At 42.3% G+C, this 23427-nt stretch overlaps 2 protein-coding genes across 5 annotated transcripts in view; one reads left to right on the top strand and one right to left on the bottom strand.

The window, feature by feature from the left end:
• The window catches only part of FSIP1 (fibrous sheath interacting protein 1), a 135026-nt gene that overhangs the window by 75576 nt on the left and 36023 nt on the right, over positions 1–23427 (top strand). The window contains exon 18 of one of the 4 annotated variants that reach the window (XR_008431403.1): positions 12338–12367. The exons of 1 other annotated variant lie outside the window; for it this stretch is intronic. The gene's annotated coding sequence lies outside the window, so the exon portion shown is untranslated. Of the gene's footprint in view, positions 1–12337; positions 12368–23427 lie in introns of those variants that run through there. 2 more of the 4 variants (XR_008431400.1, XR_008431404.1) reach the window with 2 other exon arrangements.
• THBS1 (thrombospondin 1) lies at positions 1615–17433 on the bottom strand. Its single transcript, XM_053945387.1, has 22 exons — positions 17317–17433; positions 17059–17153; positions 15759–16336; positions 15198–15273; positions 14754–14950; positions 14460–14585; positions 12840–12933; positions 12316–12489; positions 11768–11944; positions 11300–11473; positions 10997–11124; positions 10736–10888; positions 10023–10241; positions 9415–9522; positions 8870–9029; positions 8361–8479; positions 6482–6716; positions 5871–6098; positions 5392–5663; positions 4834–4931; positions 4584–4723; positions 1615–3956 (listed from the first exon to the last, which is right to left on the bottom strand). Exons 2-22 carry the CDS (start codon positions 17126–17128, stop codon positions 3949–3951), a joined length of 3534 nt encoding a protein of 1177 aa, XP_053801362.1. The 5' UTR covers positions 17129–17153; positions 17317–17433; the 3' UTR covers positions 1615–3948.

The following is a 23427-nucleotide window of genomic DNA, read 5'->3' as shown; positions in this document are numbered from 1 at the left end:
GTTTGATGCAAATGACCACTTTAAAACTGAAGGTCCTGCATTTGCATGGGCTCTGAGAAGACCGTGTTGTGGAAGAAAAACATTGTGTTCTCTACAATAGCATGAAATGAAAAGATTACTTATGCAAAAATAGTTGGCCAATACCAAGTAATTCTAGAAGTGGCATGCATTGGCTGGTACACTTATATGTTCCACTGATGAGTCTCCAGGGATGTTGGGAACAGCAAATTTCCCACAGGCTTCTCTGCCCTGTGAAGTGTGGCCATCTGCCATGTTCTTCATATTTAGTTCTTCTTTAGTAGTTTCTTTGGACAAGTAAAGGCCTAACTTACCTCAACTATAGCTCTTTCTTGTGTCCTACTGTATTCCCACCCACCAAGCAAAAAGTGGGTGGACTTAGGCTATGGGTTAAAGCAAAGCATATTGCTTGCCTTTTTTATTCTAATGACAAGAAAAACTACAAAAATGCATGCACTAAATTAGCATGGAAGTTTGGCATGGCTCACACAAGATCATTGGAATGGGCTGCCAAGGCTGTCTTCCCCACAGCAGCAGCAGTTCTCTGTTTCAAACTTTTGGTTAGACCTACATATATTCATATATAGATATGTTCAGATACAGATATGTGCTCAGAAAACTGTTGGCTTTAAGGTATCTCCTTCTTCCTGCAAGTAAATGAAGAGATTTCTCCAGGTTGGAACCATCTTTGTTTTTTATAGTTGTCGGTCTTCTCGGCATCTTTTGGAGGCTAGAAGAGTTAAGAGACAAACCTGCAGGACATATGGTACTGCAGGCCCTGGTAAGATCAGATGGGTTACACTGTCAGTGCACTCCCACTACCCCATCTTGTTCCAGACAAGTCAAGCAGACAGTCCTGTAACTGATGAGGGCTGAAATTCCTCACCCCTCATAACAGGCCAGGAGTTCTTTGCTCTCCTTGTTCTCAGTAGGAAAAAATCAAGAGTAGTGACAAAGAACAGGACTCTTCATCCTCAGGAAAAGAAGATGTAAAGATTAATTTTCTACACCTGCAGGACGCCCTCACTACACTTCTCATGTGGGTATCTAGTGCTCCTGTTACAGCACCTGCCTTTGCTAAGGGGTGCACAAGACAAGCTGCTGCTGCAAATAGAGATTGAGGAATCAGTCTTGACCACTAGTTTTAGCAGCATGTTCTAGAAGTTGATTGGGTGCCCTGGCATCAGCTCTTTGATGACACTAGCAGTTTCAGTTGTGAGAGCCTGATGCACCAGCCCCTGCAAATAGCCAATATGCTGCCTCTTTTCATGTGGAAGGGGGCAGGCCTGGCTGGGTATGACTGCAGTCACTCAAAGAGTGTTGTGCCTGTGCCTGTGTTGAGGGCAGCATGGCTTGGAAGTCTTCAAGGGAAGCCTTCAGAATCAAAGGTGCCAGCTGCCCGTGCTGTGACTGCAGCAGTGCCTTCAGGTGGGCCAGAGGTTACACACAGGGTAAGAGATCAGGTGCACCCCCTCAGAATAGTTGTAATGTAGAGTGCCGAGAAAATCTTGCATAAAAGGCAAATTTGACACAAGTAGCACATCAGTGATTCAGAGATGTATTACAAAACATTAATAAAACCAGCAAACAAAGGTATAAATATAAATGTCCTTGGTGGTTTATTGTTCTTTGTATGTAAGAAGCTTTATTGTACAACTTACACAACTTTAGAATGGAAAAATGGTTAAAAATGTTTACAAAAAAAAGCATGTTCTTAGAAAATTATGCTAGCAAAAACATTGGGAGGAGGGAAGCAAAAAATCTTCAGTGTGCAAACTTTTTATAAAAATAGAAATACTAACTCTACAGGTAGCATTTCATGATAAATTATTTAAATAGCCTATCTACACAATTATGTGATTAACTATTACAATGGCAATGAGAAAAATAATTTATAAAAATACAAGCAATGGTATACAAGATGACAGGAAAAAATATAATACAACATTAGAAATTGTATTTGACTTTTTTTTTTTCCAATGCCATTTCCTTTCTGGGAATACATTTTCTGCAAAGAAATTTTTACTATGTACAGCATTAACTTTTTAGTACTACAGTAGCTTTAAAGTTGTTAGACATTTGAACTCTGCTTGCTCCAAAGGTTTTTCTCAGTCACACAACAATGAGGTAATATTTGTACGTAAAACTTTCACCATGTTCATTTCTTTTTGTTTTTTGAAAAGACAAGGAAATATTATAGGTATAAGGATGCTGCCCCTTCTGTTGGGGAAAACAGTCTTTTAAGGTACATCAAGGCCTCTCCCTCTTTTGCAAGGAGCTCCTGAAATTGCCTAGTCTGTGATGAATTCCTTCTTTTGCAGCTGCACGTCACTAGTTCCCAGCGGAGCATGCAGTGGCCCAGAGAGCCCATGACGTGGTTATTGAGGGCTGTCCTCGTGCCTCCCGCTGCAATCTCCTCAGGGCAGCTCTCCTGGCTCTGGGTTACACCCATTGACCAGAGCTAAAGCATCACAGACATTTCCCAGCACTAGAGCATGCTGGGAGGGTGAATGGCATTCCCTCATCTCTAGTGCTACGGATGGGACAGAAACTGCTACTATCTCAAGGGACTTGAATTTTAGCACTGCAGAACAGTTGCCTGCCAGACTACCAACTGCCTTGCACAAAGAAAGGAAAAGCCAACATTGAGCTCAGACTGAGAAAAACAAACATCCCATTGCCCACACCCTCAATTTTCCTTGTGCCTCAAAGCCTTTATGGGAAAATTGCTCTTTGTAACAAATACATCACCACTATCTGCTCCAGACAAGACTTTTTTTCTCAACTAAACCCTCTCTAGTTTCAGTAGAGAACAGAGACAATAAATAATCTGTATTTACAATCTTACAGTCATGAAGACTTGTAACAATGATTAGGTGGATAGTCTTGACGCATCTCTTGTTGTTTTAATCAATAATCCCTCAGTCATTATAACATCAAGAATAGGCAAAAATAAATATTTTACAATTTTATCTACAGGCCCCTTTTCATCCCCTCTAAAGAAGCGAGGGGTTTAAAACATCTATGGCATGTAGAAAAGGAATGTTTTCATTACATAATTTTTGTGCCTCTTTAACCATAAAAAGTGAAGCATGTGCTGGTTTTCTGAAGGACAGCACAGTGCTAGCTGAGATGGTGGTGCTTTCTGGCACCATATCTGAAAGAACACATTTGAAGGTAAGCAAGACCTGCATCTAAATCAGGAAAAAACAGAATCTAATAATGAATCCCAGTTCTCCCAAAGCTGGTGTGATCCAGTGTACCAGTTTTTATCCTCCTTCCCTCTTGCCATGACAGAAATCAATTTTAGGATATCTGTTTTGTCCTGTGTAGTACAGCAACTGATCTAGCTCACCACAGAGTAAGGCTATGTTTTTATCTGAAAGGTATGACACAGAAAACAATTTCTCCAAGTTAAATGGATGTAAACGAAAGTAGCACAGCCTTCCTTAAAAAAAATTCTCTACCCCATAAAGAAAGACCTAGAGTTCCCCCTCCCACCCAAACTCCCTCTTCCCCACACAATGAAAGGTCTTCAGTTTAAGTAGTCCACAGCACATCCAAAGATGTTCTTTTACAAAATGCTACTCCATGGGACCTCCAGTTAGAGAGGCAGTGACACTGCACTGTGATAAACAGCAAACAAATGTCTTTCCTACTGAAAGAAGTGTGCTTGTTCAGTGACAATTCTCATTTGCAAGACACATTTGCTTCCTTCCACTTCAGCAGAGGTCAGATACCAAGTATGTTCTCACTTTCATTCTCTCAAAAGCATTCTCTTGAGGCAGGTCATGTGTTTCGAGTCCACATTTACGCAGAAAGAAGAAAGGAAGGAATAATATAATGGTCCCAGGATTTGTAAGGCTAAACGTTTCAAAAGGTGCAATTACCAGCATTTTTAAATAGTCTCTGATTCCAATAATCTTGTGATTATGAATCTGTGAAAAAAGGAAAAGATATATTTATGTGTATTATGCATGATTATATCCAAGTCATTAATGCCCAGAGACATTTGTAGAGAAAATGGAAAGTACTTTCAATTAGGTGCTTCCTTGAGTTAAGACTTCTTAATCTAATCTATGTAACCATTACATAATGAAGTGACAATTTCAGAAGTCTAGGACAGCTGGAACTAGTTGTATGCACTTATCTCCACTAAACTTCAAGACTTCAATACATGGACAACCTTCTACTTTGCTTACTTTTAAGCAAATCAGCTCTTTACTTGCTAAAGTCAATGTATTGCATTTCTACCTTAGATTTTGTCAGATGTGCTCATTCATTCTAGTCAGCACTTTAAAGAAGAGTCAAGATGTATTTCATTTCTGGAACTCAACATGGATTACTGATACTTTGAAATAAAACAATAGAAATACACTTAGATTTTATATATTTAATTTTTTTCCTGTGAAGAGTTTATCAAGGTGTCCTGTTTCTTCCTGCTGAACTTGTTCAAACCTGAACCATGAAAGATCACAGTTGAACTTTCCCTTTTGGCTCCTATGTCTTATGTTCTTGAACCAATTCATTTATATAGGATCTCTTAACTGCAATGTCATCCTTACCTCTGCATTCATATTTAAGGTCTGAGAAGAACACCATTTCTTGAGAGAAGACAAATAATCCTAGCCGACCACCAGCATAGGTTTTATCATAGATTGGTCCTGAGTCTGCCATGATTTTCTTCCCTTCATACATTACAACCCTACAAAGAGACAAAAGCTCAGCCATCTTTGACAAGATCCTGTGAGATTCATCTCCACAGACATCCACTTTTCTTGTGATATTTGCGTCAGATAAAAGGATGACGCTTACCTGATGTAGCCTGTCTTTGGTCTATGGCTAAGTCGCCATCTGTATGCAGTGAAGTCTTTCCAGCCTATGTGACGAGGATCATGCCACAGAGTTCTCACCTGTGAAAGAATGTTTTTTTATCAACCAAAGGCCAGAGATAACACAGAAGTTATTTTGACATGAAGGTGCCTTATTATTAAAGGCTGCAATAAGTCATTAGGCTCAGTAACAGCCTAAATATAGAAAAAATAGAAATCACCTGCACTTATATTTACTTTTAAAATATGTAAATTGAAAGATATAGCACAATTCCACAAACAATAGATTCACTGCTGCTGGAAAGCCTGTCTGCAGTAAGCAACCCTGTTAATTGTATATCATATTTTACTTGATTAGGAAAAATGATGAAGTTATTGGTCTTTGCCAAGAAGCCTATATGATCAGCATGTGCAGGCCCCCTCTAAGTGTCTAATTTGCTGGAAGAACAGCCTGCCTTATGCAGAAGAGTATGCTATCACACTGGAGTACTCATGTTATCACGTTAAGAGTACTTCAACATGTAGTAAGTGCCACTCTTACCTGGCCAGGAGTGTTTCCTGTGTGCCACAGAGCATTACGAAGGTGTTCTCCTGGACCAGTGGTGGAATTCACAACTTTGATGGAGAGACCTGAATAGCCTTGAGCTTTGGTTGGTGTGGAGTCCCAGTAAGACTGGGTGATCTGCTTCCACATGACAACATAGAAACGACTGCTAGATTGGTAGCCAAATACAAAGCCAGCATAATCATCATCCCTTTCTGTATTGATAAAGAAGGTACCACTGAAGTCCACAGCATTGAATTCATCAAAACCTATGGGGACATTAAAGAATAAAGTTTTAGATGCTACTTTTTTACAATTATTGAACAACTTTTTAATAGTTACTCAGATTCTCATCCTCTCCCCCACCACAACTAAAAAAACAAACAACACAATCCCCCACCCCCATGAACAAACAAACAACAACAAAAAAATCAAACTACCCCAAACAACAGTGCCTGTTAAATTTTTCCCCTTACCTACTGCAAGGCCAGGGTCACAGTTGACTGTCTGAACCAGTTCTTTACCCTGGTGACGAACAACCCAGTTTGGATCATTTTGGGATGTTCCTTTGGGATCCAGAGGAATCATCTGAAATTTTCGGAAATCAGTCTCACTAATTTCCACATTTTCAGGGCAGATATCATCAATGTCTGGCACACTGTCTTGGTCAAAGTCATCTTTGCAAGCATCTCCACGTCCATCACCTGTATGATAAAAGTAATTTTACTATTTTATTACCACTGCTGTTTGCTTCTGAGTGTTACAGCTTGGGAGTTGAAGTCTGAATTGCAGATCTCTGACTGCCCAGGTACTTGGCAGACACATGACAGAAACCACAGCAGCTACTGTACAAATGCCCTTTCACTCCAGCCTGATAGTGACTTAGGAATAATTTGGATATGTGGTCATTTTTACATTGACGTTTACTCCTGAGAAGCACTACAACAACATTCTGGGGTTTTTTCCTGGTACAGACATTCTGGTTTTTTGTTACTTAGTTTTGTCCAATATTAAATAGTATGAAAAAAATAGCATCAAACTGTTGGAAGATACTCTTAAAATGTTATTATGATACTGGCTCTCTTACCATCAGAATCAGCTTGATCTGGGTTGGCAACCAATCTGCAGTTGTCTTTGTCATCAGGGATACCATCATTGTCATCATCATGGTCACAGGCATCACCTTTTCCATCCTTATCATGGTCAGCTTGATTGGCATTGGGCACATAGGGGCAGTTATCAAGGTTATTTTGATGACCATCTTCATCTATGTCCTGGTTGTTGTCACACTGATCACCTATGCGATCAGAATCGGTGTCTTCCTATCAGAGGAGAAAAAAAAAACATTTTAAAAGGCCACTTAAAGAAGGCTGAGACAGGAGTCTCTGAAATAGGAGTCTTAATATATAGAATTAATTGGGATTTCTGCTTGCTTTATCAAGAGCTAAGATGGATATAGTGAGTGGATTAATACAGACTTAAAACTGCCTGTGCTAACTGGTTTTATGCTACTTTAGTCTTGTTCTGGTTTTAATTTGAATTCACAGCATCAGAAAGCAGTCAGATCATCAGCTATCTTGTGCCTTTGCCACGTGCCTCTTCTGTCACTAGTCTACCATACTGGATGCAGGGTACTATCTCCTGCCTTCCCTGGCAGCAATGTAGTTTCAAGGGTCAAATCAGGCTTGGATTACTCTGTACTTAGTCAGTAGAGATTGTAACATTACAACAGTCTACCAATGCTTGGTGTTACATCCTCTACACCACAGCTTAATTTTCTCTATCATAAATGTTCTTCATGCCCCCTGATTCATCAGTCAAGATTATTGTTCCCATGGTGGTGACAGACTGCATTAACTAACTAGTGTGCTTGCTGATCACATATTTTAGCCAGTCATTTGCATAATCAGCTCCTGAACTAAGAAAAACAATCCTGTGACCCCTGAGGTTGCCTCATATTTAGCCTAGTAGTCTTGTGAACACAGGTGGGTGACCCTGGTGTAGACAGAAGGCATACCATACACTGTTGGATTAGCTGCTAATTCTGGCACTTGAAATCTAATATCTCCACTTCTAGAACTTGATTAGGATAGTGTTTGGAAAGCTATTAGAGTCTTATATTAAAATTTCAAAGTCACAAGAGAAAGGATCTTCCTGAAAGCAGCTGCCTCAAAGGATCTTCAGGTGATTCCTTCCCTCAAGTGAGGAAGTAGTAAAGCAAGTGACAATGACTAAGACATTTTATATTCTCTGTTTAAATCCTTCAAGTAACACTGCTTTTAGGCTACATTCCACTGATTTGCATCTGCTTTTCTAATCCTTCAAACATTCCAGTTATGTCCCTGAAGCTATTAAACTTAGTCTTTTAAATGACAGGATGTCACAGGCTTTATCTACTTCTGCCTTCAGTTTTTGAATCAGTAAGTTGTGGATCCCCCTGGACTTTTATGAAGGTGAATTTTAGAAGTGTCAGAATATGACTTTTTCTTAGAGAAAAGCAACTTGTGCTGCCTTCTACTTACTGCTAGAAAAGTTATCTTCTGAAATGCAGTTGGCTTCAAGTTTAGGGACAAAATATAAAGAACAGCTTTGTGTCTAAGTGAACACAGCACTATGGGCTATGAAGAGAGTAGTTCCACTACCCACATGTTACACAATGTTCCCAAAGTATTTCATATTCTCTCTGTGAGGATCACCACAACTGACAAACCTAAGAAAGGTTTAGGCAACAAGCATATGCAGTAGTCTTACAGATCTTCACTACAGCTACTTTTCAGAAAATACCTAGCAGCTGTTCAAACTCTGAGGGCATGCTATTTGATAAAGGCACCAAATGGGAAAGTGGTAAGAATTATTTGTGACAAGTAAAATTTGAGGTACAACCCGTTCAAATATTTTCTACAACACACAACATGCTGTATTTTTTAGCACACCAGTCCTCTACTTATATAATTCAAATCCCTTACCTGATCAGGGTTGTGTTCCAGTGGACAGTTGTCACACTGATCTCCAACACCATCCAAGTCTGTATCCCTCTGGTCTACATTGTAGACATACTGGCAGTTGTCCCTTTCATTAAGCACCCCTGTAAAAGTTCATGAATGAAAATCAGACATCTAAATGCTAAAAAGGACTGTATAAAGCCACCACACACTTCTTGATACCTTTTTTAAATTTTGAGCATCATTTGAAAGCTTTGAAACATGACTCATCACTAGCTCTGTCACACACTTCTGCTTCTATTGCCTTGTGAGAGTGGAGATCGAATTGAACTGTGCCAAAATGTATAGATTCAAAAGTGAATTTCCATTAGCCCTAACTGTTCCTTCAGTAGCCTTCATGTCCTGAAACCACCACAGGGGAACTTTTGTGCATTCAGGGATGTAATTCTGGTAGGAAATCAGAATTACATTGGGTTCATTTGATTCATGGCTGATTAGAAAACCATCTAAAGGAGTGATCAGAGGCCACCTACCATCTCCATCAATATCTATTGCACATGCATCTCCTTCTCCATTGTTGTCAGTGTCAGTTTGATCAGGGTTGTGATTGTAGGGACAGTTGTCACAGCGGTCACCAACATCATCCCTGTCATAGTCATACTGCTGTGGGTTGTAGATGAATGGACAGTTGTCCTGCAAAAGTGAGAAGAGTCAAGTTTTAAAAAGAGTCAGATTAAAGCTTTAACCAGATTCTGCTTATGCTTGTACTGCTTTATGAAAGAAGAAATGAAAGATGGGGAAACAGTTAAAACTCAGATGCTACTATCTCAGAACACCCTGTTGCTGACATGAGTGTATGAATGGCTAAATGAAAAATGAAAATTCACTTCCAAAGCTCAAACAGCTGCAGAAAGTTTGTCTGCACAGTTATGCATATCTAAGGTTTCTAGGATAGCTGTCAGTGCCAGCAATTTCCTATGATCCTCTCTTAAGATTAAGGTCAGAAGCTAGACCCCAGCTTTGGGAAGGGGAGTGGGAAAGCCACATCCTCAAAGGCTGTTCTTTTCTGTTTCCTTACCCGGTCATCAGGAATGCCATCATCATCATCATCACTGTCACAGGCATCACCAATCCCATCCTTATCATAGTCTTCCTGCCCTGAGTTAGGCAGATTAGGGCAGTTATCCTACAAGGAAAGAAGTACACAGAGATGTTCACTCCTGGTATTATTACAATATAGATTTGAGCAGGTAAAATCTAATCATTAGGCAAAATTGTAGCACCTCGATCAGGTAGGAGTAACCTTACTGTAATTCTCTCAATTTAAGCTAGTGATTACAGTGATAAGTCTTAGAAAGCCACAGTTAAATAATTTCTAAAATAAAGATTGGGTTGCTTTTGAGAATCTTACCCTGCTGCTCTTCCCTTGGAGATTGCTATCAGAACAAAGCTGATATAGGTATGGTCTAAATTAGAATCTTCCTAGAACATTTACAATAATCAGGCTTCATTTTTTCCCATATCACAAGAATATATAAAGCAATACAGCAACAGCAAGAGCCTCCTAGCAATGCCTTGACAATGGTATCCCTACACCTCCTCTATCCCTAGAAGGTTTTCTGCAGAGAGCATAGTTTAATAGCTTAGGCTGTTAGAATGGCAGATGGTAAAAGAGGATAAACTTACTTTTTTACAGTGGTAAGTGGCATTGGCAACACAAACCAGGTTCTCATTTGGCCATCCATCCAAGTCAGTATCTTCTCCACAGATTATGCCATTGCCAGCATAGCCTGGTTTACATTCACAGCGATACATGGGGTCACTAAAATGGCCAAGATAATTGCATTTGGCATTCTTGTTGCAGTCATGTGTTCCATCTGTGCATGGATTACGTGGCTTGCAGACCTAGAAGACCACACAGAAAATAAACCCACTGCAAACATTAATTTATCCCTCACTTTTCCTCCAAAGATTCAAATACATCCTAATCAATCAGGCAAAAAAAGTCTCATTCGTGGCTTTCTTCCGGTCCTCAACTCCAGTACCAGTCTTAGCACTAATTATTTTTCTTGTTCAAACCTTATGTATTATCAAATGGAACCAAGCACTAAGATATCTGAGGCACATACTGTTGTATCATTAGTGAATACTGATTTACTCCTGAGTTACTCCTAAAATTATGTGTAACCTCTAAACCCTCCATGGCTGAGGAGGACAATGATATTTAAAACTCATTTTGATCTTCAAAAGAAACTGGTTAATGCTTCTTCTGTTCTGAATCACAGAAGATGGTGTTTTATTAAATGCTCCAAGTCTTTTTTGCCTAGAACAGGTGTTTTTTGTTTTTTAGAAACTTTGTGAGATTTCGTAACCCAGAACAATTCTCAAATTGACAATACCTGTTTGTTACTCATGGCATCCTCAACACTGCGACCAAATGGCTGTGTTCCAGTGAAACGTGGTGGGCAAGGCAGACAGTTGTATCCAGGTTCTGTATTCTCACACCTGTGCACTCCGTTGGAGACAAAGCAGGCATCAGGAACCTCTTTGCACTTTTGAGATAAAGGAGAACAACAGTTAGCATTATGAAACAGTAATTCTATTCTCCCTTTCCATTTTCTTTTGTTCCCTTTCAAGGAGCAAACTAATAGTCTTCTTACCTCATCAATATCTTGGCAGTGAATACCATCACCATGGTAGCCAGCAGGACAGGCACCACACTTCCAGGAACCATCAGGGGCACTGGTGCATGTAGCCCCCGCAAAGCAGGGATTAGACAGACACCCATCTGTGAAACAAGCGAGGAAATGTTATGATAAAGAATGCTTTACCATGCTGCTACACTAGTGTATTTGGCTGATATCCTGGTTTAAAATTCTAGCACTTGAGGTTTGCAGACTTTACACTGGTATTTTCAAGATTATCAACAACCTTCAGATGTTAATGGACAAATGGATACTCACCAATTGGACAGTCCTGTTTGTTGCAGACCTGAGTCCCTCTAGCTTCACCTACACAAGTCTTCCCACCATACTGAGGCTCAGGATTATTGCAGAGACGGCTTCGTTTCTGAAGTCCTCCTCCACATGTCACTGTGCAAGCATCCCATGGAGACCATGGTCCCCAGTTGCCATTAACTAAAGGGAGAAGAAGAGAGAAAACATGTATAGCTTTAAGTTCAGTGCTACAACTAGTTTCTACCTAAGGACTTTACTTTTGTAGGGAGAGCAGTTCAGACATTGCTCTGACATAAATGACAGAATTAATGGACTCCACGGAAGAGGCATAAAAATAGTTTCATCTGAAACTAACCTGTGAGGTTTTACATAGCCCACCTCTATGAAGAATACTAGAACAAGCTTACTTAGTAACTACTCAGAATGTTCACTATTTAAGCTACCAATTACTAGTTACCACCAGGACACACTTACTTGGGCAAGGATCTTTCTGGCAGGCTTTGTTTTCTCTTGCTTCACCCTCACAAGGTTTGCCATTCAGCTGTGGTACTGGAGAGTTGCAAAGACGAATTCTAGTAATGATGCCCGTGCCACAAGTGACAGAACATGATGACCATGGTGACCAGTGACTCCAGCCACCATCCTGTTTAACTACAAGAGAGATTTCTGTTATTTATAATTTCTGAAGACTTCAACTGTACAGCACCCAGGACATAGTCAGTACCAGGACCAAAGACTCCATGTGTAATGGATAGCCTCCTGACTGTCACAGATCAAGTTTTGCAACTAGGGAAACTTCATACCTAAACTGGCATCACATTTCATCCTGGGAGCTGTGTCCAAACATGCCTATTTACTGCATTAACTATCTGCTCCCCTCCACCTTGTTAATACAAGTCCTTAAAGCTAGAAGCCAAGGATCCATGCCAGTGGCAGAGCTACATGGTAATCCTTGCTTTTAACATTCATCCAATAAATGCAGCCTCTGTTTTACTACCAGCATGAGTAGATTAAATACTTACATCTCTTATCACACTCCTGAAGGTGGCAAGTCCGAGTCTGTACAGAGGAGCCTTCACAGCGGTTATTGAGACTGTCACAGGAACGGCCTCTCTGCTGAATCCCATTACCACAGGTCACAGAACACGAGGTCCATTCAGACCAAGGAGACCATCCATCGTCTGCATAGTCACTAGCTGCAGAGGGATACAGCTCTGAGTAAGACTCCAGGTAGATGTTTTTCCATATCTTTTCGCCCACCCCTCTCTCCTCAAAAAAGGACACAACTGTTCTCAGAAGCCATATGCATCTTCCTTCTTTGTATGAGATAAAGGCCATGAACTCAAACATTTCAGTATGTTGCATATTGTAAAAAATATCTGAACATGGATCACGTAAGTGATTAGCCTCCAAGACACATCAGATTAACTTACTTCAGAAGTACAAGGTTACCCTTGGATATCCAGCTCTGGTATACTGCAGAGCAGCATGGGTCTAGTTAGATGTGGCCAACTGCTACAGGACTGTGAAAGTATTAAGTACTTACGCCAGCACCGAGGGCAGCACTCCCCATCAGGCACGGTGGCATTGGAACAAGGCATGAGAGGACAGGACACTTTCCGGCATATAGTGGCAGAGTTCTATAAAGAGTTGTGAGAATTACAGTTACCAAGTGGAATATAAACAATGTTTGGAGTCTGAGTAAATAATAGGGACCTTTTCTGCAGAACTTTAAGACTCAGTAGCATATCTAAAGCAGAGACCTTTGTATTTAGAGCTAAAATAACACCCAAGGGGTAGTCCCAGGTATTTTCAGTCAAACTTCATCTCGTTTCCATTCTCACCCATTATTTTTTAGTCAAAAGCAGAAATATTTTGGTTCTGCAGAAGTTTACCAGTAGTAGCTAGCAGATGCTGGCTCAAGTAAATGACTATTATGTGATACCCAAAGTACAAGGTTAGATTTCAAAGAAATGAAACAAGAATGAGAAGCCAACTTTTTTTTCAGTTAATATGGATTAAAGCTGATTATATGGAAAAAATAAAATGAGTTTAGTGGACTCGGCTCAAGTGCCATGCAATCTATAACTTATAATTAGAGGTTTTTGATCTGTAAGCCAAACAGGCAGGGTAAGAACATCCACCCCCAATCTCAGTAGCTAAAGGGCAGTCTGTAGTTTTGCTTCTTGAAGGTAGCAGCTTGGTCAGAAGAATGCTCTCATTATTACTATTTTAGTCTCCCCAAGCAAATTACTAGATTAAGGCAATTAAAGCCAACATTGAGTAAACAGGTTGGTAGGAACGAGGCAAATGCAAAAGTCAATTACCATTTGCTGACTACAAGACAAAAGATGTAGAGAGCTAAAGAAACAGACACAGAATTTGAGTTGCCTTGTATTGCACATATACAAATACCTGACTTTTAGTTTCTAAAGAGTGGCATGCTAATTAACCCACTCTTTGGTAGACTGGTACCCCAAAGCGTTTGTGCTAAGGTATACTTAAATGGAACAAGCAAATAATTTAAAGAAACCCTGAAACTGTAAGTTTTGTGTATATTTACAACATTCAGCAGAAGTGAAACACAAAGCTTAAGTATCTTGCCAGGTGACCCAAGGATTTAAACAACTGAAATCCAAAGGGATTGCTGTTCCATATAATCTATAAAAGCTAATAGGACACATCTAGAAGCATTTTCTAGATAAAGAAAAACACCACAAGTTTAAGTGCCTTTACTGAATACTAGAATGTCTTTTTCTACTAAGTCAGCAGGAGGTCCAGTGAGGACAGTGATCTAGAAAAGCTGATAGTACTATACATTTGTGATGTTAATACTGACTTAGTTTACTGATGGACTTATGTAAAGAATACAGGCATTCCCCAAATTAAGGAACTAAAACTGTTAATGCCTGTATTAGAGTGATACATATAATTTCAGAGTTTCATATAATTTTCTAAAATACTGCTGTTGAGACAAGGTATGGAAGCTGCCTTTATAGCAGAGATCTAGTAGAATGAAATAAACTGAGTAATTCTATGGCTTTTCTAGTATGCCCAGTTCTGTGTATGATTCACTCTTTCTAACAAACAATGTTGTTTAGAAATATCTGTTAATTCCAGCTTGCGAGTTTATATTCAGGTGATTTGTGAATGTGAGGAATCTTACCTGGCAAGTACATTCAGTGCAGCTGTCAATAGTCCACTCCTCTTTATTTTTGTGCAAGACTCCATTATGAATGCATGCTCCAGGAGTGATCTGGACTACTTTGGCAATGATTTCATTTTCTTCAGTCTTGGGGGTGAGAAGCAAAAAGTAGATATTTAGGATTTAATACAGAAATACCCTTTTTCACAAAAGTCAAACTGTTCTGCTGTTTACACAGGCGCTCAAAAGTCAGGTTATAATTAATTCACTAAATGCTAGTTAATGAAAGGTACCATGAAGTTGACCATCACTTACCACTTTTCGAACTCTGTCTTGAAGTGTTGTAACCATGGACCGTAGCCCTTGCACTTCCACAAACATATTTGTTAGTTCATCACAGGAAAATCCACAGACTGCTTGGATGTCCTTTGTTTTATGGCCAATGTAATTAGTGCGGATAGCTGGGCTGGAACCATTGATGGGGTTGTCCAAAGTAATGATTGCACTAGTGGCTAAGAGAAAAAACCAGACGTGAAGTAAATGCATTTTATACGACATGCATTTATCATTCCAGCCTAACGTCTGCTAAACAGCTGCCACCAGATTCATTAGGGTGCCTGCAGAAATATAATCTTATTTCTTATGCAATGTGGATTTGCATGTCAGCATACTTCTGAGTTCTGTTTCAACTTGTCTTTCTAAAGTAATGAGAAATCTTATTTTTAATAGGTCATTGGACTCAGAAGATTGTAAACTTACAGCTGGAGCAGCCTTTGTTCCGCAGGATAGTTTCCAGAGTTGTTCCAAACACAAACCGCACATTCTGCAGCAGACCCTGTGGACAGAGGAAGAATTACAGCTGTTTGCAGCAACTGCGAGGGAAAGAAGTACCACTTGCACTTGGAGAGACTGAAGGTCATGCAAGATCTCACAGAGCAATCTCATGACAGACAGACGGAAAAGTGAAACACATTGCTCTACTCTCCTTAATGAAAACCAGCCCTGCTTCCTAACGGTCTTATCCTTGAGCATAAGGACTTGGCAACTCTCCAGGCAGGAAGGAAAAAACCCATGGATTTCTGAATCTGATATAAGAAGCTGAGCAATGAAGCTGCAACTACATGTCTGGATGCTTCAGTGCCTTCTCATTGCTGCAGGAAGTTCCATCCCTGCAAATCTAATGCTTTACCCTTCAAACTCCATTAGTAAAGTTTACGAGATTTAGAGGTCTTTGCTGCTGTTTAGGCTCGTTGAATAGCTAATGCACCTTCAAAACAGATGACTGAAAATTCTAGGCAAAATCGTAAGTGAAAGTCTTACCTGGAAGTTGTCATTGACTCCCCCTTTGGCAATACGGAGCCTGGCACTGCTGGCCAGGTCCCTAGTGAAGATGTTCTGGATGGGGATGTCCAGTTCAGCGTTCTCCATTTTCTCACACCCCACATAGAGCTGAGCTCGGTCCTCCTGCACAAACAGGGTGATATTCTTCCAATGTCCTGTAGCTAGCAAGACATCCTCTACTGACACTAACTGCTGCTTGCCATCAACAGAAAGGCTCAGGTCCAGGGAGCCTGCCTTGCCATTTGATACTAGACTGAAGACATGACCAGAGCCATCTTTCTGTTCCACAGACAGCAGTGTGCCTCTGCTCTTCTTGGCTTGCCGGAGAGTGGCCAGGAGAATGAAGCCCTTCTCAGCATGGATGGCATCTAATAAGTCTTGGAACTTTGAGTCAGGGACAGCAGGGATGCGACTGGCATCTTCAATGCGGTAAGCAGGGCTGGAGGATTCTGGTCCCTTCACCAGGTACACCCCGGGGGCCCGGCGCCCCGCTCCCTTCCGCATGAAGCCAATGAGCTCAAAGAGATCGAACACGCTGTTATCATCATTCCTGGATTCTGCAGAGAGAGATCAGGACAAGCATCATGAGAAAAGGACAAGAGGCTGAGTAGGTGCAAATCTCCCGGGATTACTTAACATTTTGGCTCCTGGTGCACATCGTGCAAGGCACAGTGCCTCACATCAGAGCACAGACAGTAGCTCTGATGGTGCAGCAGTCCCACCAGGAGCTGCTGTGCAGCAGTACATGTGCATTCCTGTACAGGAGCCAGTCGGCACAGGAGTGCCAGGTACCTGCTGACTGACACGCAAAGGTAGCAGCCATTCTGGCACCTCATTACACTCGAGCAGCACAGAAATAGACAGCAAAGCCCAATCTGCAATATTCCTCTGCTAGGACAAGGCAAAGTGAGTTTGCATAATCCAGCTGAGTGACAGCAGCACAGCAGCCGCTTCTCTATGGCACCAAGGCAGCAGCCTACTACCCCATTGCTTCTTCAGGCAGTTCCTACATCGTGTTCTTCCTTTCTTCTGCTCAGCGCAGAGGTAGACAAGCTACATGCTCAAGTTCTGGAGACTCTGCATTCCTATTTCTCAAGGTTACACAAATTCCACACCAGAGAGAAGTTTCCTGTTCCCAACTAGCTGATGCTCAGGTTGAAACGTTTTTGTTCGTTGAGAGCTTTGGAGCTCTTTACCACGGAGCACAACTTCATCTACCTACAACAGGCACCAAAGTTTTTTCTTTTTGCCCCCGGTAGCAGCACAGAGCTGGCCTTACCTGCAGTGCGCTTGGTCTCTGAGCCGCCGAGCACGAGGAGAAGGAGGCAGAGAGCAGTCGCTGGCCCCATGGCAAAGGTCTGTCTCTGAACCAGCCTGGGGACACACACGAGGAAGGTCACCGCGCTGCCGTCGCACCCACGACCGGCGCCAGCGAGGCTCCGGCTGGCAGGGAGGTTGCGCAGCGGGGACGGTGCAGGTGTCCCCGGCCGCCCTCGGACGGGACAGCGAGCGCGGCGGGAGCCGCTTCAGCACTTACCTGCGGGAAGAGCGATCCGGGCGGTCAGCGCCGGCCTCTGGGTACCGGCGGCCAATATCCGCGGGCGGCCCCGACTGTCCCGGCGCGGGAGGGCGAGCAGCGGCGGGCAGCTATAGCGGCGCTGCCGGGACTCTGCGGGCGCCGGCCGCCGCGCCCGGTTATAAAGGGATGGCTCGCATTCCTGGGCGCACGGCGGGCCAATCGGCGGCGGCGGGGCAGGAAGCGGGAGGCGGGAGCCGGGTGGCTCCGGGGCCAGGGACAACTTTCCGCAGGGGCCGGGGGGCGGGGGCGGGCGCGCCCCGCGGGCCGGGGGAGCGGGCGGACGCGGAGCCGCTGCCGCCCGGCCGCGCCGCGAGGGGGCGCTGGCCCCTCGGGGCCTCCCGCGCTGCCCGGGGCCCCGCGCGCCGCCCGGCTCCCATCGCCTTCCCCGCCGGCAGCGGGAGCCGCCGCCAGGCCGCCGGGGCCCTCGCTCCCTCAGCCGGCCGTGAACCCCGCCTGGCACCCGCTCCCGCCTGTCCCGCCGCCCGCTCCGCGTCCGCGCACCGCAGGGGGAGCGCTGGGGGCCCGTCCCGCCGCCGGCACCTGGCGGGGCCCTGGAGGAGAGGTGCGCCCAGACGCCGCTGTCTCCGGCTGTCCCGAGGCGCTAGTGAAAGCATCCTTCACTTAATTAACGCAATTCACTTAATGAGACTTCCTTTGCCTGCCCACTGGTTCCAATACACAGCACACAAGACACTTGGGTTCACAAAAGGGAAATAACTTCAATTCTCACTAGCCCTTCTTGCCCAGCCTTGGTAGAGCCGGTTCCCGTGGGGGAAGAGAGGACAGAGAACGGCAGGCTGGAGCAGCAGGGACCTGCTGTCGCCTTTCCACTCCATCTCTCCTTGTCACTGGAGAAAAGTGTGTGGGGATGACCCTCAAACAAGTTGGCCTTAGGAATGAAATTACTATCGCTGCAGTGCAGCTGAGCCTCTCCCATAGCAGCTTTATTTAATGAATAAAATGACTAACACTACTTCAGCTAAGAATTTCCCAGGCAATATGAATTCCAGGTAACAGGAAATCTATAGGTTAAAAGGTAGGTTCCTTACATCGTGTCATATTCTGGATGACTAAAAGTGACTTGAGCATGTGAAACAGCTTTGAAGTGATCAAATTCCGAAAATGGTTAATTCCTCTGCATTCCCTGGCCTTTGTGTGCTTGGCATGTGCTCCTGTGGAAAGTGGAGTGTCAGTGAACGAGAAGGACCTAGTCAGGCAATTGCGTGTGTGGTGAGGGAAAATTGGAGTGAGCAGTGACTGAGTTGGACTCTGAACCGTGTAAAATACATCAGACAATTGTGCTGGCTAATGTATGAGAAGGAATTACTGCACTACAGATTATCTTAGGAAATGCTCTGGGAAATTCTTGACCCAAAGAATGAGATAGCTGCAGAATTGTGTATATTAGGGCAAAACCAAAATTATTGTCTGCCCTTTTAACTTAGAGTATACCATCTGAAGTACGTCTCTTTACTGTACAGTGATTCATAGAAGAAAAACCTCAACCATCTCAAGATAAAGAACTGAGAGAGAAGAGAAATGATGGTGATGATGAGAGCCATGTCAGTAAAAAAAACCTAAAAGATCAGCAAGAGAGAGAGCATGCAAGATATATGGACTGCTCTAACCTGGACAGGTTTAACATTTTATGCTAGTTGAGATAATTTTTCTCCCTTCTTGCAGTCAGTATTCTCAGCATAAAGCTGAAGAGCACAGTGAATGCAGTATCATACATCATATCACAGAGTATTTAGCTTCTGTAAGTATAATGGTACAAAAAAGAACAGCTTATCTGTTAACTGTTTGCTGGATAAGAAATTGGTGGATGGTCACATCCAGTGGGTGATGGTTAAGGGCTCAGAGTCCTGATAGACATGAATCCCTCAGGGGTCTGTACTGGGACCGGTTCTATTTAATGTCTTTCTCAGGTACATAGATGAAGGGATCATCCAGTTTGCAGATGACACCAAGCAGAGTGGTGGAGTTGACACACCTGAAGAATGGAACACCATCCAGATGGACCGGGACAAGCTCAGGAACCAGTCCATGGAAATCTCATGAGATTAAACAAGGCCAAGTACAGGGTGCTGCACCCAGGTCAGGCAACTCCCAGTATCAACACAGGCTGGGGATGAACAGATCATGAACAGCCCTGCCCAGAAGGACTTGGGGGTGCTGGTGGGTGAGAGGCTGGACATGACCCAGCCATGGGCACTCCCAGCCCAGAGAGCCAAACGTGTTCTGGGCTGCATCCAAAGCAGTGTGGGCAGCAGGGCCAGGGAGGGGATTCTGCCCCTCTGCTCTGCTCTGGTGAGACCCCACCTGCAGGGCTGCATCAGCTCTGGGCTGCCAGCACAGGAAGGACATGGAGCTGCTGGAGTGAGTCCAGAAGAGGAAGCCACCAGATTGATTAGAGGAATGGATCACCTCTCCCACAAGGAAAGGCTTAAAGAATTGGGATTGTTCAGCCTGTAGAAGGCTCTGGATTGACTTTATTGTGGCCTTTCACCACCTGAAGGGAGCCTACAAGAGAGCTGGAGAGGAACTTTTTAGAAGGGCATGTGGCAGGGGGGGGGGGGAAGGGGTAATGCCTTCACACTGAAAGAGAGTAGATTTAGATTAGATACTAGGATGAAATTCTTTATTCCATCTCTGTAAGGCAAGGCTGGATGGGGCTCTGGCATTAGGGCCTGTCCCCACCACCCCGCTCCCCCTTCCTTTCTGGCTATTGTAAAATATGAACCCTGTCCTGGCTGAAGCTAGGACAGTGGCTAAAGTCAGATGAGAAGGATCTCACCATTTATGACTTTCTGTGGGCTGTCCTCTGTTGATGTTTATTGTCCTGACAGTAAGGAAGCTAATGGTTACCTACCAAGGGCGGGTAGATACCTGTTGGAGGAGTGTGGATTTCAATGCAGCGCATAACCCTTCCCCTCTGGGGTGGAATTCAGGACATTGCTGTTTTGCAAATCTGTGCCATGTCTGTGAAAGAGTCATTCTACATTCATTCAAGAGTCATTCTAGTCTATTCTAATTTGGAGTAAAAAAATACTTCGGTGCATATGTTCTTGACAAGAACTTGCTTATCGGTGTTCTTTTTTTTTTTTTGCAGGCATATTCTGTGTGCTAATCACAGCTGTAATCTGCTTGCATACACAAGACAGATTGGGTAATTTTTGTTTTTGAGGATCTTCCATCAAAATTAGACCTTCTCCCATACCAAAAAAAGTGTGGGAAATTGCAGTGTCTCATTAATGGATAGCTAACTCATTGAGCTGAGCCCTTACCCCTTAAAAAACAGAAATGTTTTAATTTCTTCTAAATTGTAGTGGGTGTGCAGCACATTTGTTTACTAAGAGTCAGATGTTGGGTTTGCAAAATGTACTACAATTTAAAGAGAAGAATATACTTTAAAGGGATTAACTGAGTGATAAAATTTTGTTGCAGAGTTGCATATACTTTTGTACCAATGTAATGCCAGTAGCATATTTTTCACCAGAAAAAGTAAAATCATTCTGTAATTTTTAAGCCTTTTTTTTCCCTAGAAGGAGAAAGCATTTATTTTAAAGAAATATTTAGAATTTGCATCATGAACCAAAAAATACCCCCAAACTCTATTCCTGAAATTAAAAGCAAGTTGGTTTCTTTTGTCTGTGAAGGCATAAAGAGGAAAACCCTAGTATTCTCTATCAAAAGGCTTTTTCATGTATTTCCTTTGTAAGCAGCAGATGAAAAGTAACCGTAGATATAGGCATCTAGTCTCTGCCTCAGTGAAGTATTTCTAGTCAGTGAATCATTAGAGCATGTATTCAAATTTAAGCACATGGTAGAATTTCCTTGGTTTTCATTAGAATTCTTGTGGACATACTTGTGGACATGCATTTTAGATGTTTTATTCAGCAGAGGTGACCATAAGTATATGTTTGTACATTTATATACTGGGACCTTTGATCCTCTGAAGTGAAAGAAAGCTGTTCATTTACATCCGTTAGCAATCTGTGTCCCAGTGTGTTTTTGTGAGTTGTAAACAGGCAGCTACAGAGCTTATATTCCTCACAACATAAGCACAGATAAAGTGAAAAAGAGATTTAACTTTTGTTCACCTCTCAGAGCATCTCTTGTCTCCATTAATTTCAAATTACACAATCAGGCAGGATTGATTATGCACAAGACAAAACATACACATTTTGCTACAACATGAAACCTCACTTGAGCAAAATACCATATCATATACAAATCTTTACCCTCTTCTTTCCTTCTTTTAATTAAGCAGAAGCAATCAGTTATTTGCAGATCCGATAGAACACTCTTAAAAATGCTGTTAATTACTTAATATTGCATAATATCTTCCAATCATCAGGAAAAAAGGCATTGAAAGATCTGTGCAATACATAGATGGGTGTTGCTGGCAGTCATGTGGTAGAAAAAACAAATAACTTGTATATTAGAAAAGGACTGTTTTGTCATTACACAACTTGAAAGATATGTGTTTAAAATAATGAAGAGAATTGATGAATAAACAGTAATGTACTCATGAGAGGGAAGATTAACTTTGTGCTAGGAAGTGGTGTGCCTGGAGTTTCTTAAAGGCCAGTTGCTTAAAATGGAGTGTCTAGAAGGGACAGAGAAATATAAAACAGAAAGCCTGGTTGGTAATTTCCAATGTCCTCTCTGTGTTATCACACTATGCGTAGCTCTGCTTTTTTTCTACTTGCACAAAAACTGTTAGTGCAATCTATCTATAGTACAGTCTGTGTTATGAACTTGGTCTAGAGTTAACAAGATTAGACAAAGGATGAACTTCACAACTGAGCTGTAAAATAAAAAATTTAGTCATTCCCTTATTCTGCATGAGTTTCTGTGCAGTTTGATGCAGCAGCACATTAGGAAGAACACAGACTGGAAGAGATTCCATTTCATGTTGAAGAAGAAGACTGAATAACAAAGTTGCCTGGTATAGTTATTTTCAGACTTTTATTACAAACAATGCCTTAGGGGCAGGGAAGTAAGATGTCTTGCCAAGAGATTATTTTGAGCAAATAAAATGATCTATGAAATTTATGACTAAGAATCCTTGACACGCCCCAGCTGAAACTCCCAAGAAGTCTGCTACTTAGTGGATCTGCAAGCCACATAATGTACATACATGAGGTGAAAAGTGCATAGAAAGTATGGGTACATATTATGTCTAGCTTTTTCTTTATCCCAGAGGTCATAATAGTTGTGTTGAATACTGCAAAGCCTTTCCCATTCCTGTAGATTTTAGATACATCATTAGCCCTGTTGACCTTTGTAGCAGCGTGTGGCTACAGTGATGATCGTGATCCAGGGAGGCCACTACCAGCCACAGACCTGCTTACACAAAGTCAGAAATTCTTCAGAATCAGGTTCTTACATGGCTTTATTAGAAGTGATACTGATTTTGTCCGGGATAGAGTTAATTTTCTTCTTATTAGCTGGTACAGTGCTGTGTTTTGGAATTAGGATGAGAATAATGTTGATATTACACTGCTGTTTTAATTGTTGCTAGGTAGTGTTTATACTGAACCAAGGACTTTTCAGCTTCTCACCCCACTTTCCCAGTGAGTAGTCTGGGGGGCACAAGAAGCTGGAAAGGGTTACAGCCAGGACAGCTGACACTAACTGGCCAAAGGAATGCTCCATACTATGTGGCATCATGCTGTATGATAAAATTGGGGATTTGGCATGGGAATGGCATCTCACTGCTTGGGAACTGGCTGGGCATCAGTCAGTGAGCGGTGAGCAATTACATTGGGCATCATTTTATATTTTAATTCTTATAACAGTAATAACAAATAGCAGTATTGTTGTTATTATTTTTCCTTTCTTAAGGAAAAGTCTCTAAAATTTCTTTAAGTCTTTATCTTAACCCACAGATTTTATTTATTTTCCTTCTGCATCTCTACCCCATCCCACTGATGGGGGAAGTGAGTGGTTGTGTGGTGTTAAGGTGCCTGCTGGGTTAATCCATGACAGAAGTGCAGCCTGCTGTGACTCATGCTTTCTAAATTCAAATCACATATAGCATTATATCTATATCAATTACAG

Source organism: Vidua chalybeata, chromosome 6, assembly GCF_026979565.1.
Source record: "Vidua chalybeata isolate OUT-0048 chromosome 6, bVidCha1 merged haplotype, whole genome shotgun sequence".
Lineage (NCBI taxonomy): Eukaryota > Metazoa > Chordata > Aves > Passeriformes > Viduidae > Vidua > Vidua chalybeata.
This window is presented reverse-complemented; position numbering and strand designations above follow the sequence as displayed.

Excerpts from the sequence above, each read along its gene's own strand:
- THBS1 (XM_053945387.1), bottom strand. The coding sequence starts at position 17,128 with ATGGGGCCAGCGACTGCTCTCTGCCTCCTTCTCCTCGTGCTCGGCGGC. Across the intron at positions 15,274-15,758 it reads GAGTCAATGACAACTTCCAG|GGTCTGCTGCAGAATGTGCG; the intron begins GTAAGACTTTCA and ends CTCTGTCCACAG. Across the intron at positions 8,480-8,869 it reads AATAGATATTGATGGAGATG|GGGTGCTTAATGAAAGGGAC; the intron begins GTAGGTGGCCTC and ends GAACTTTTACAG.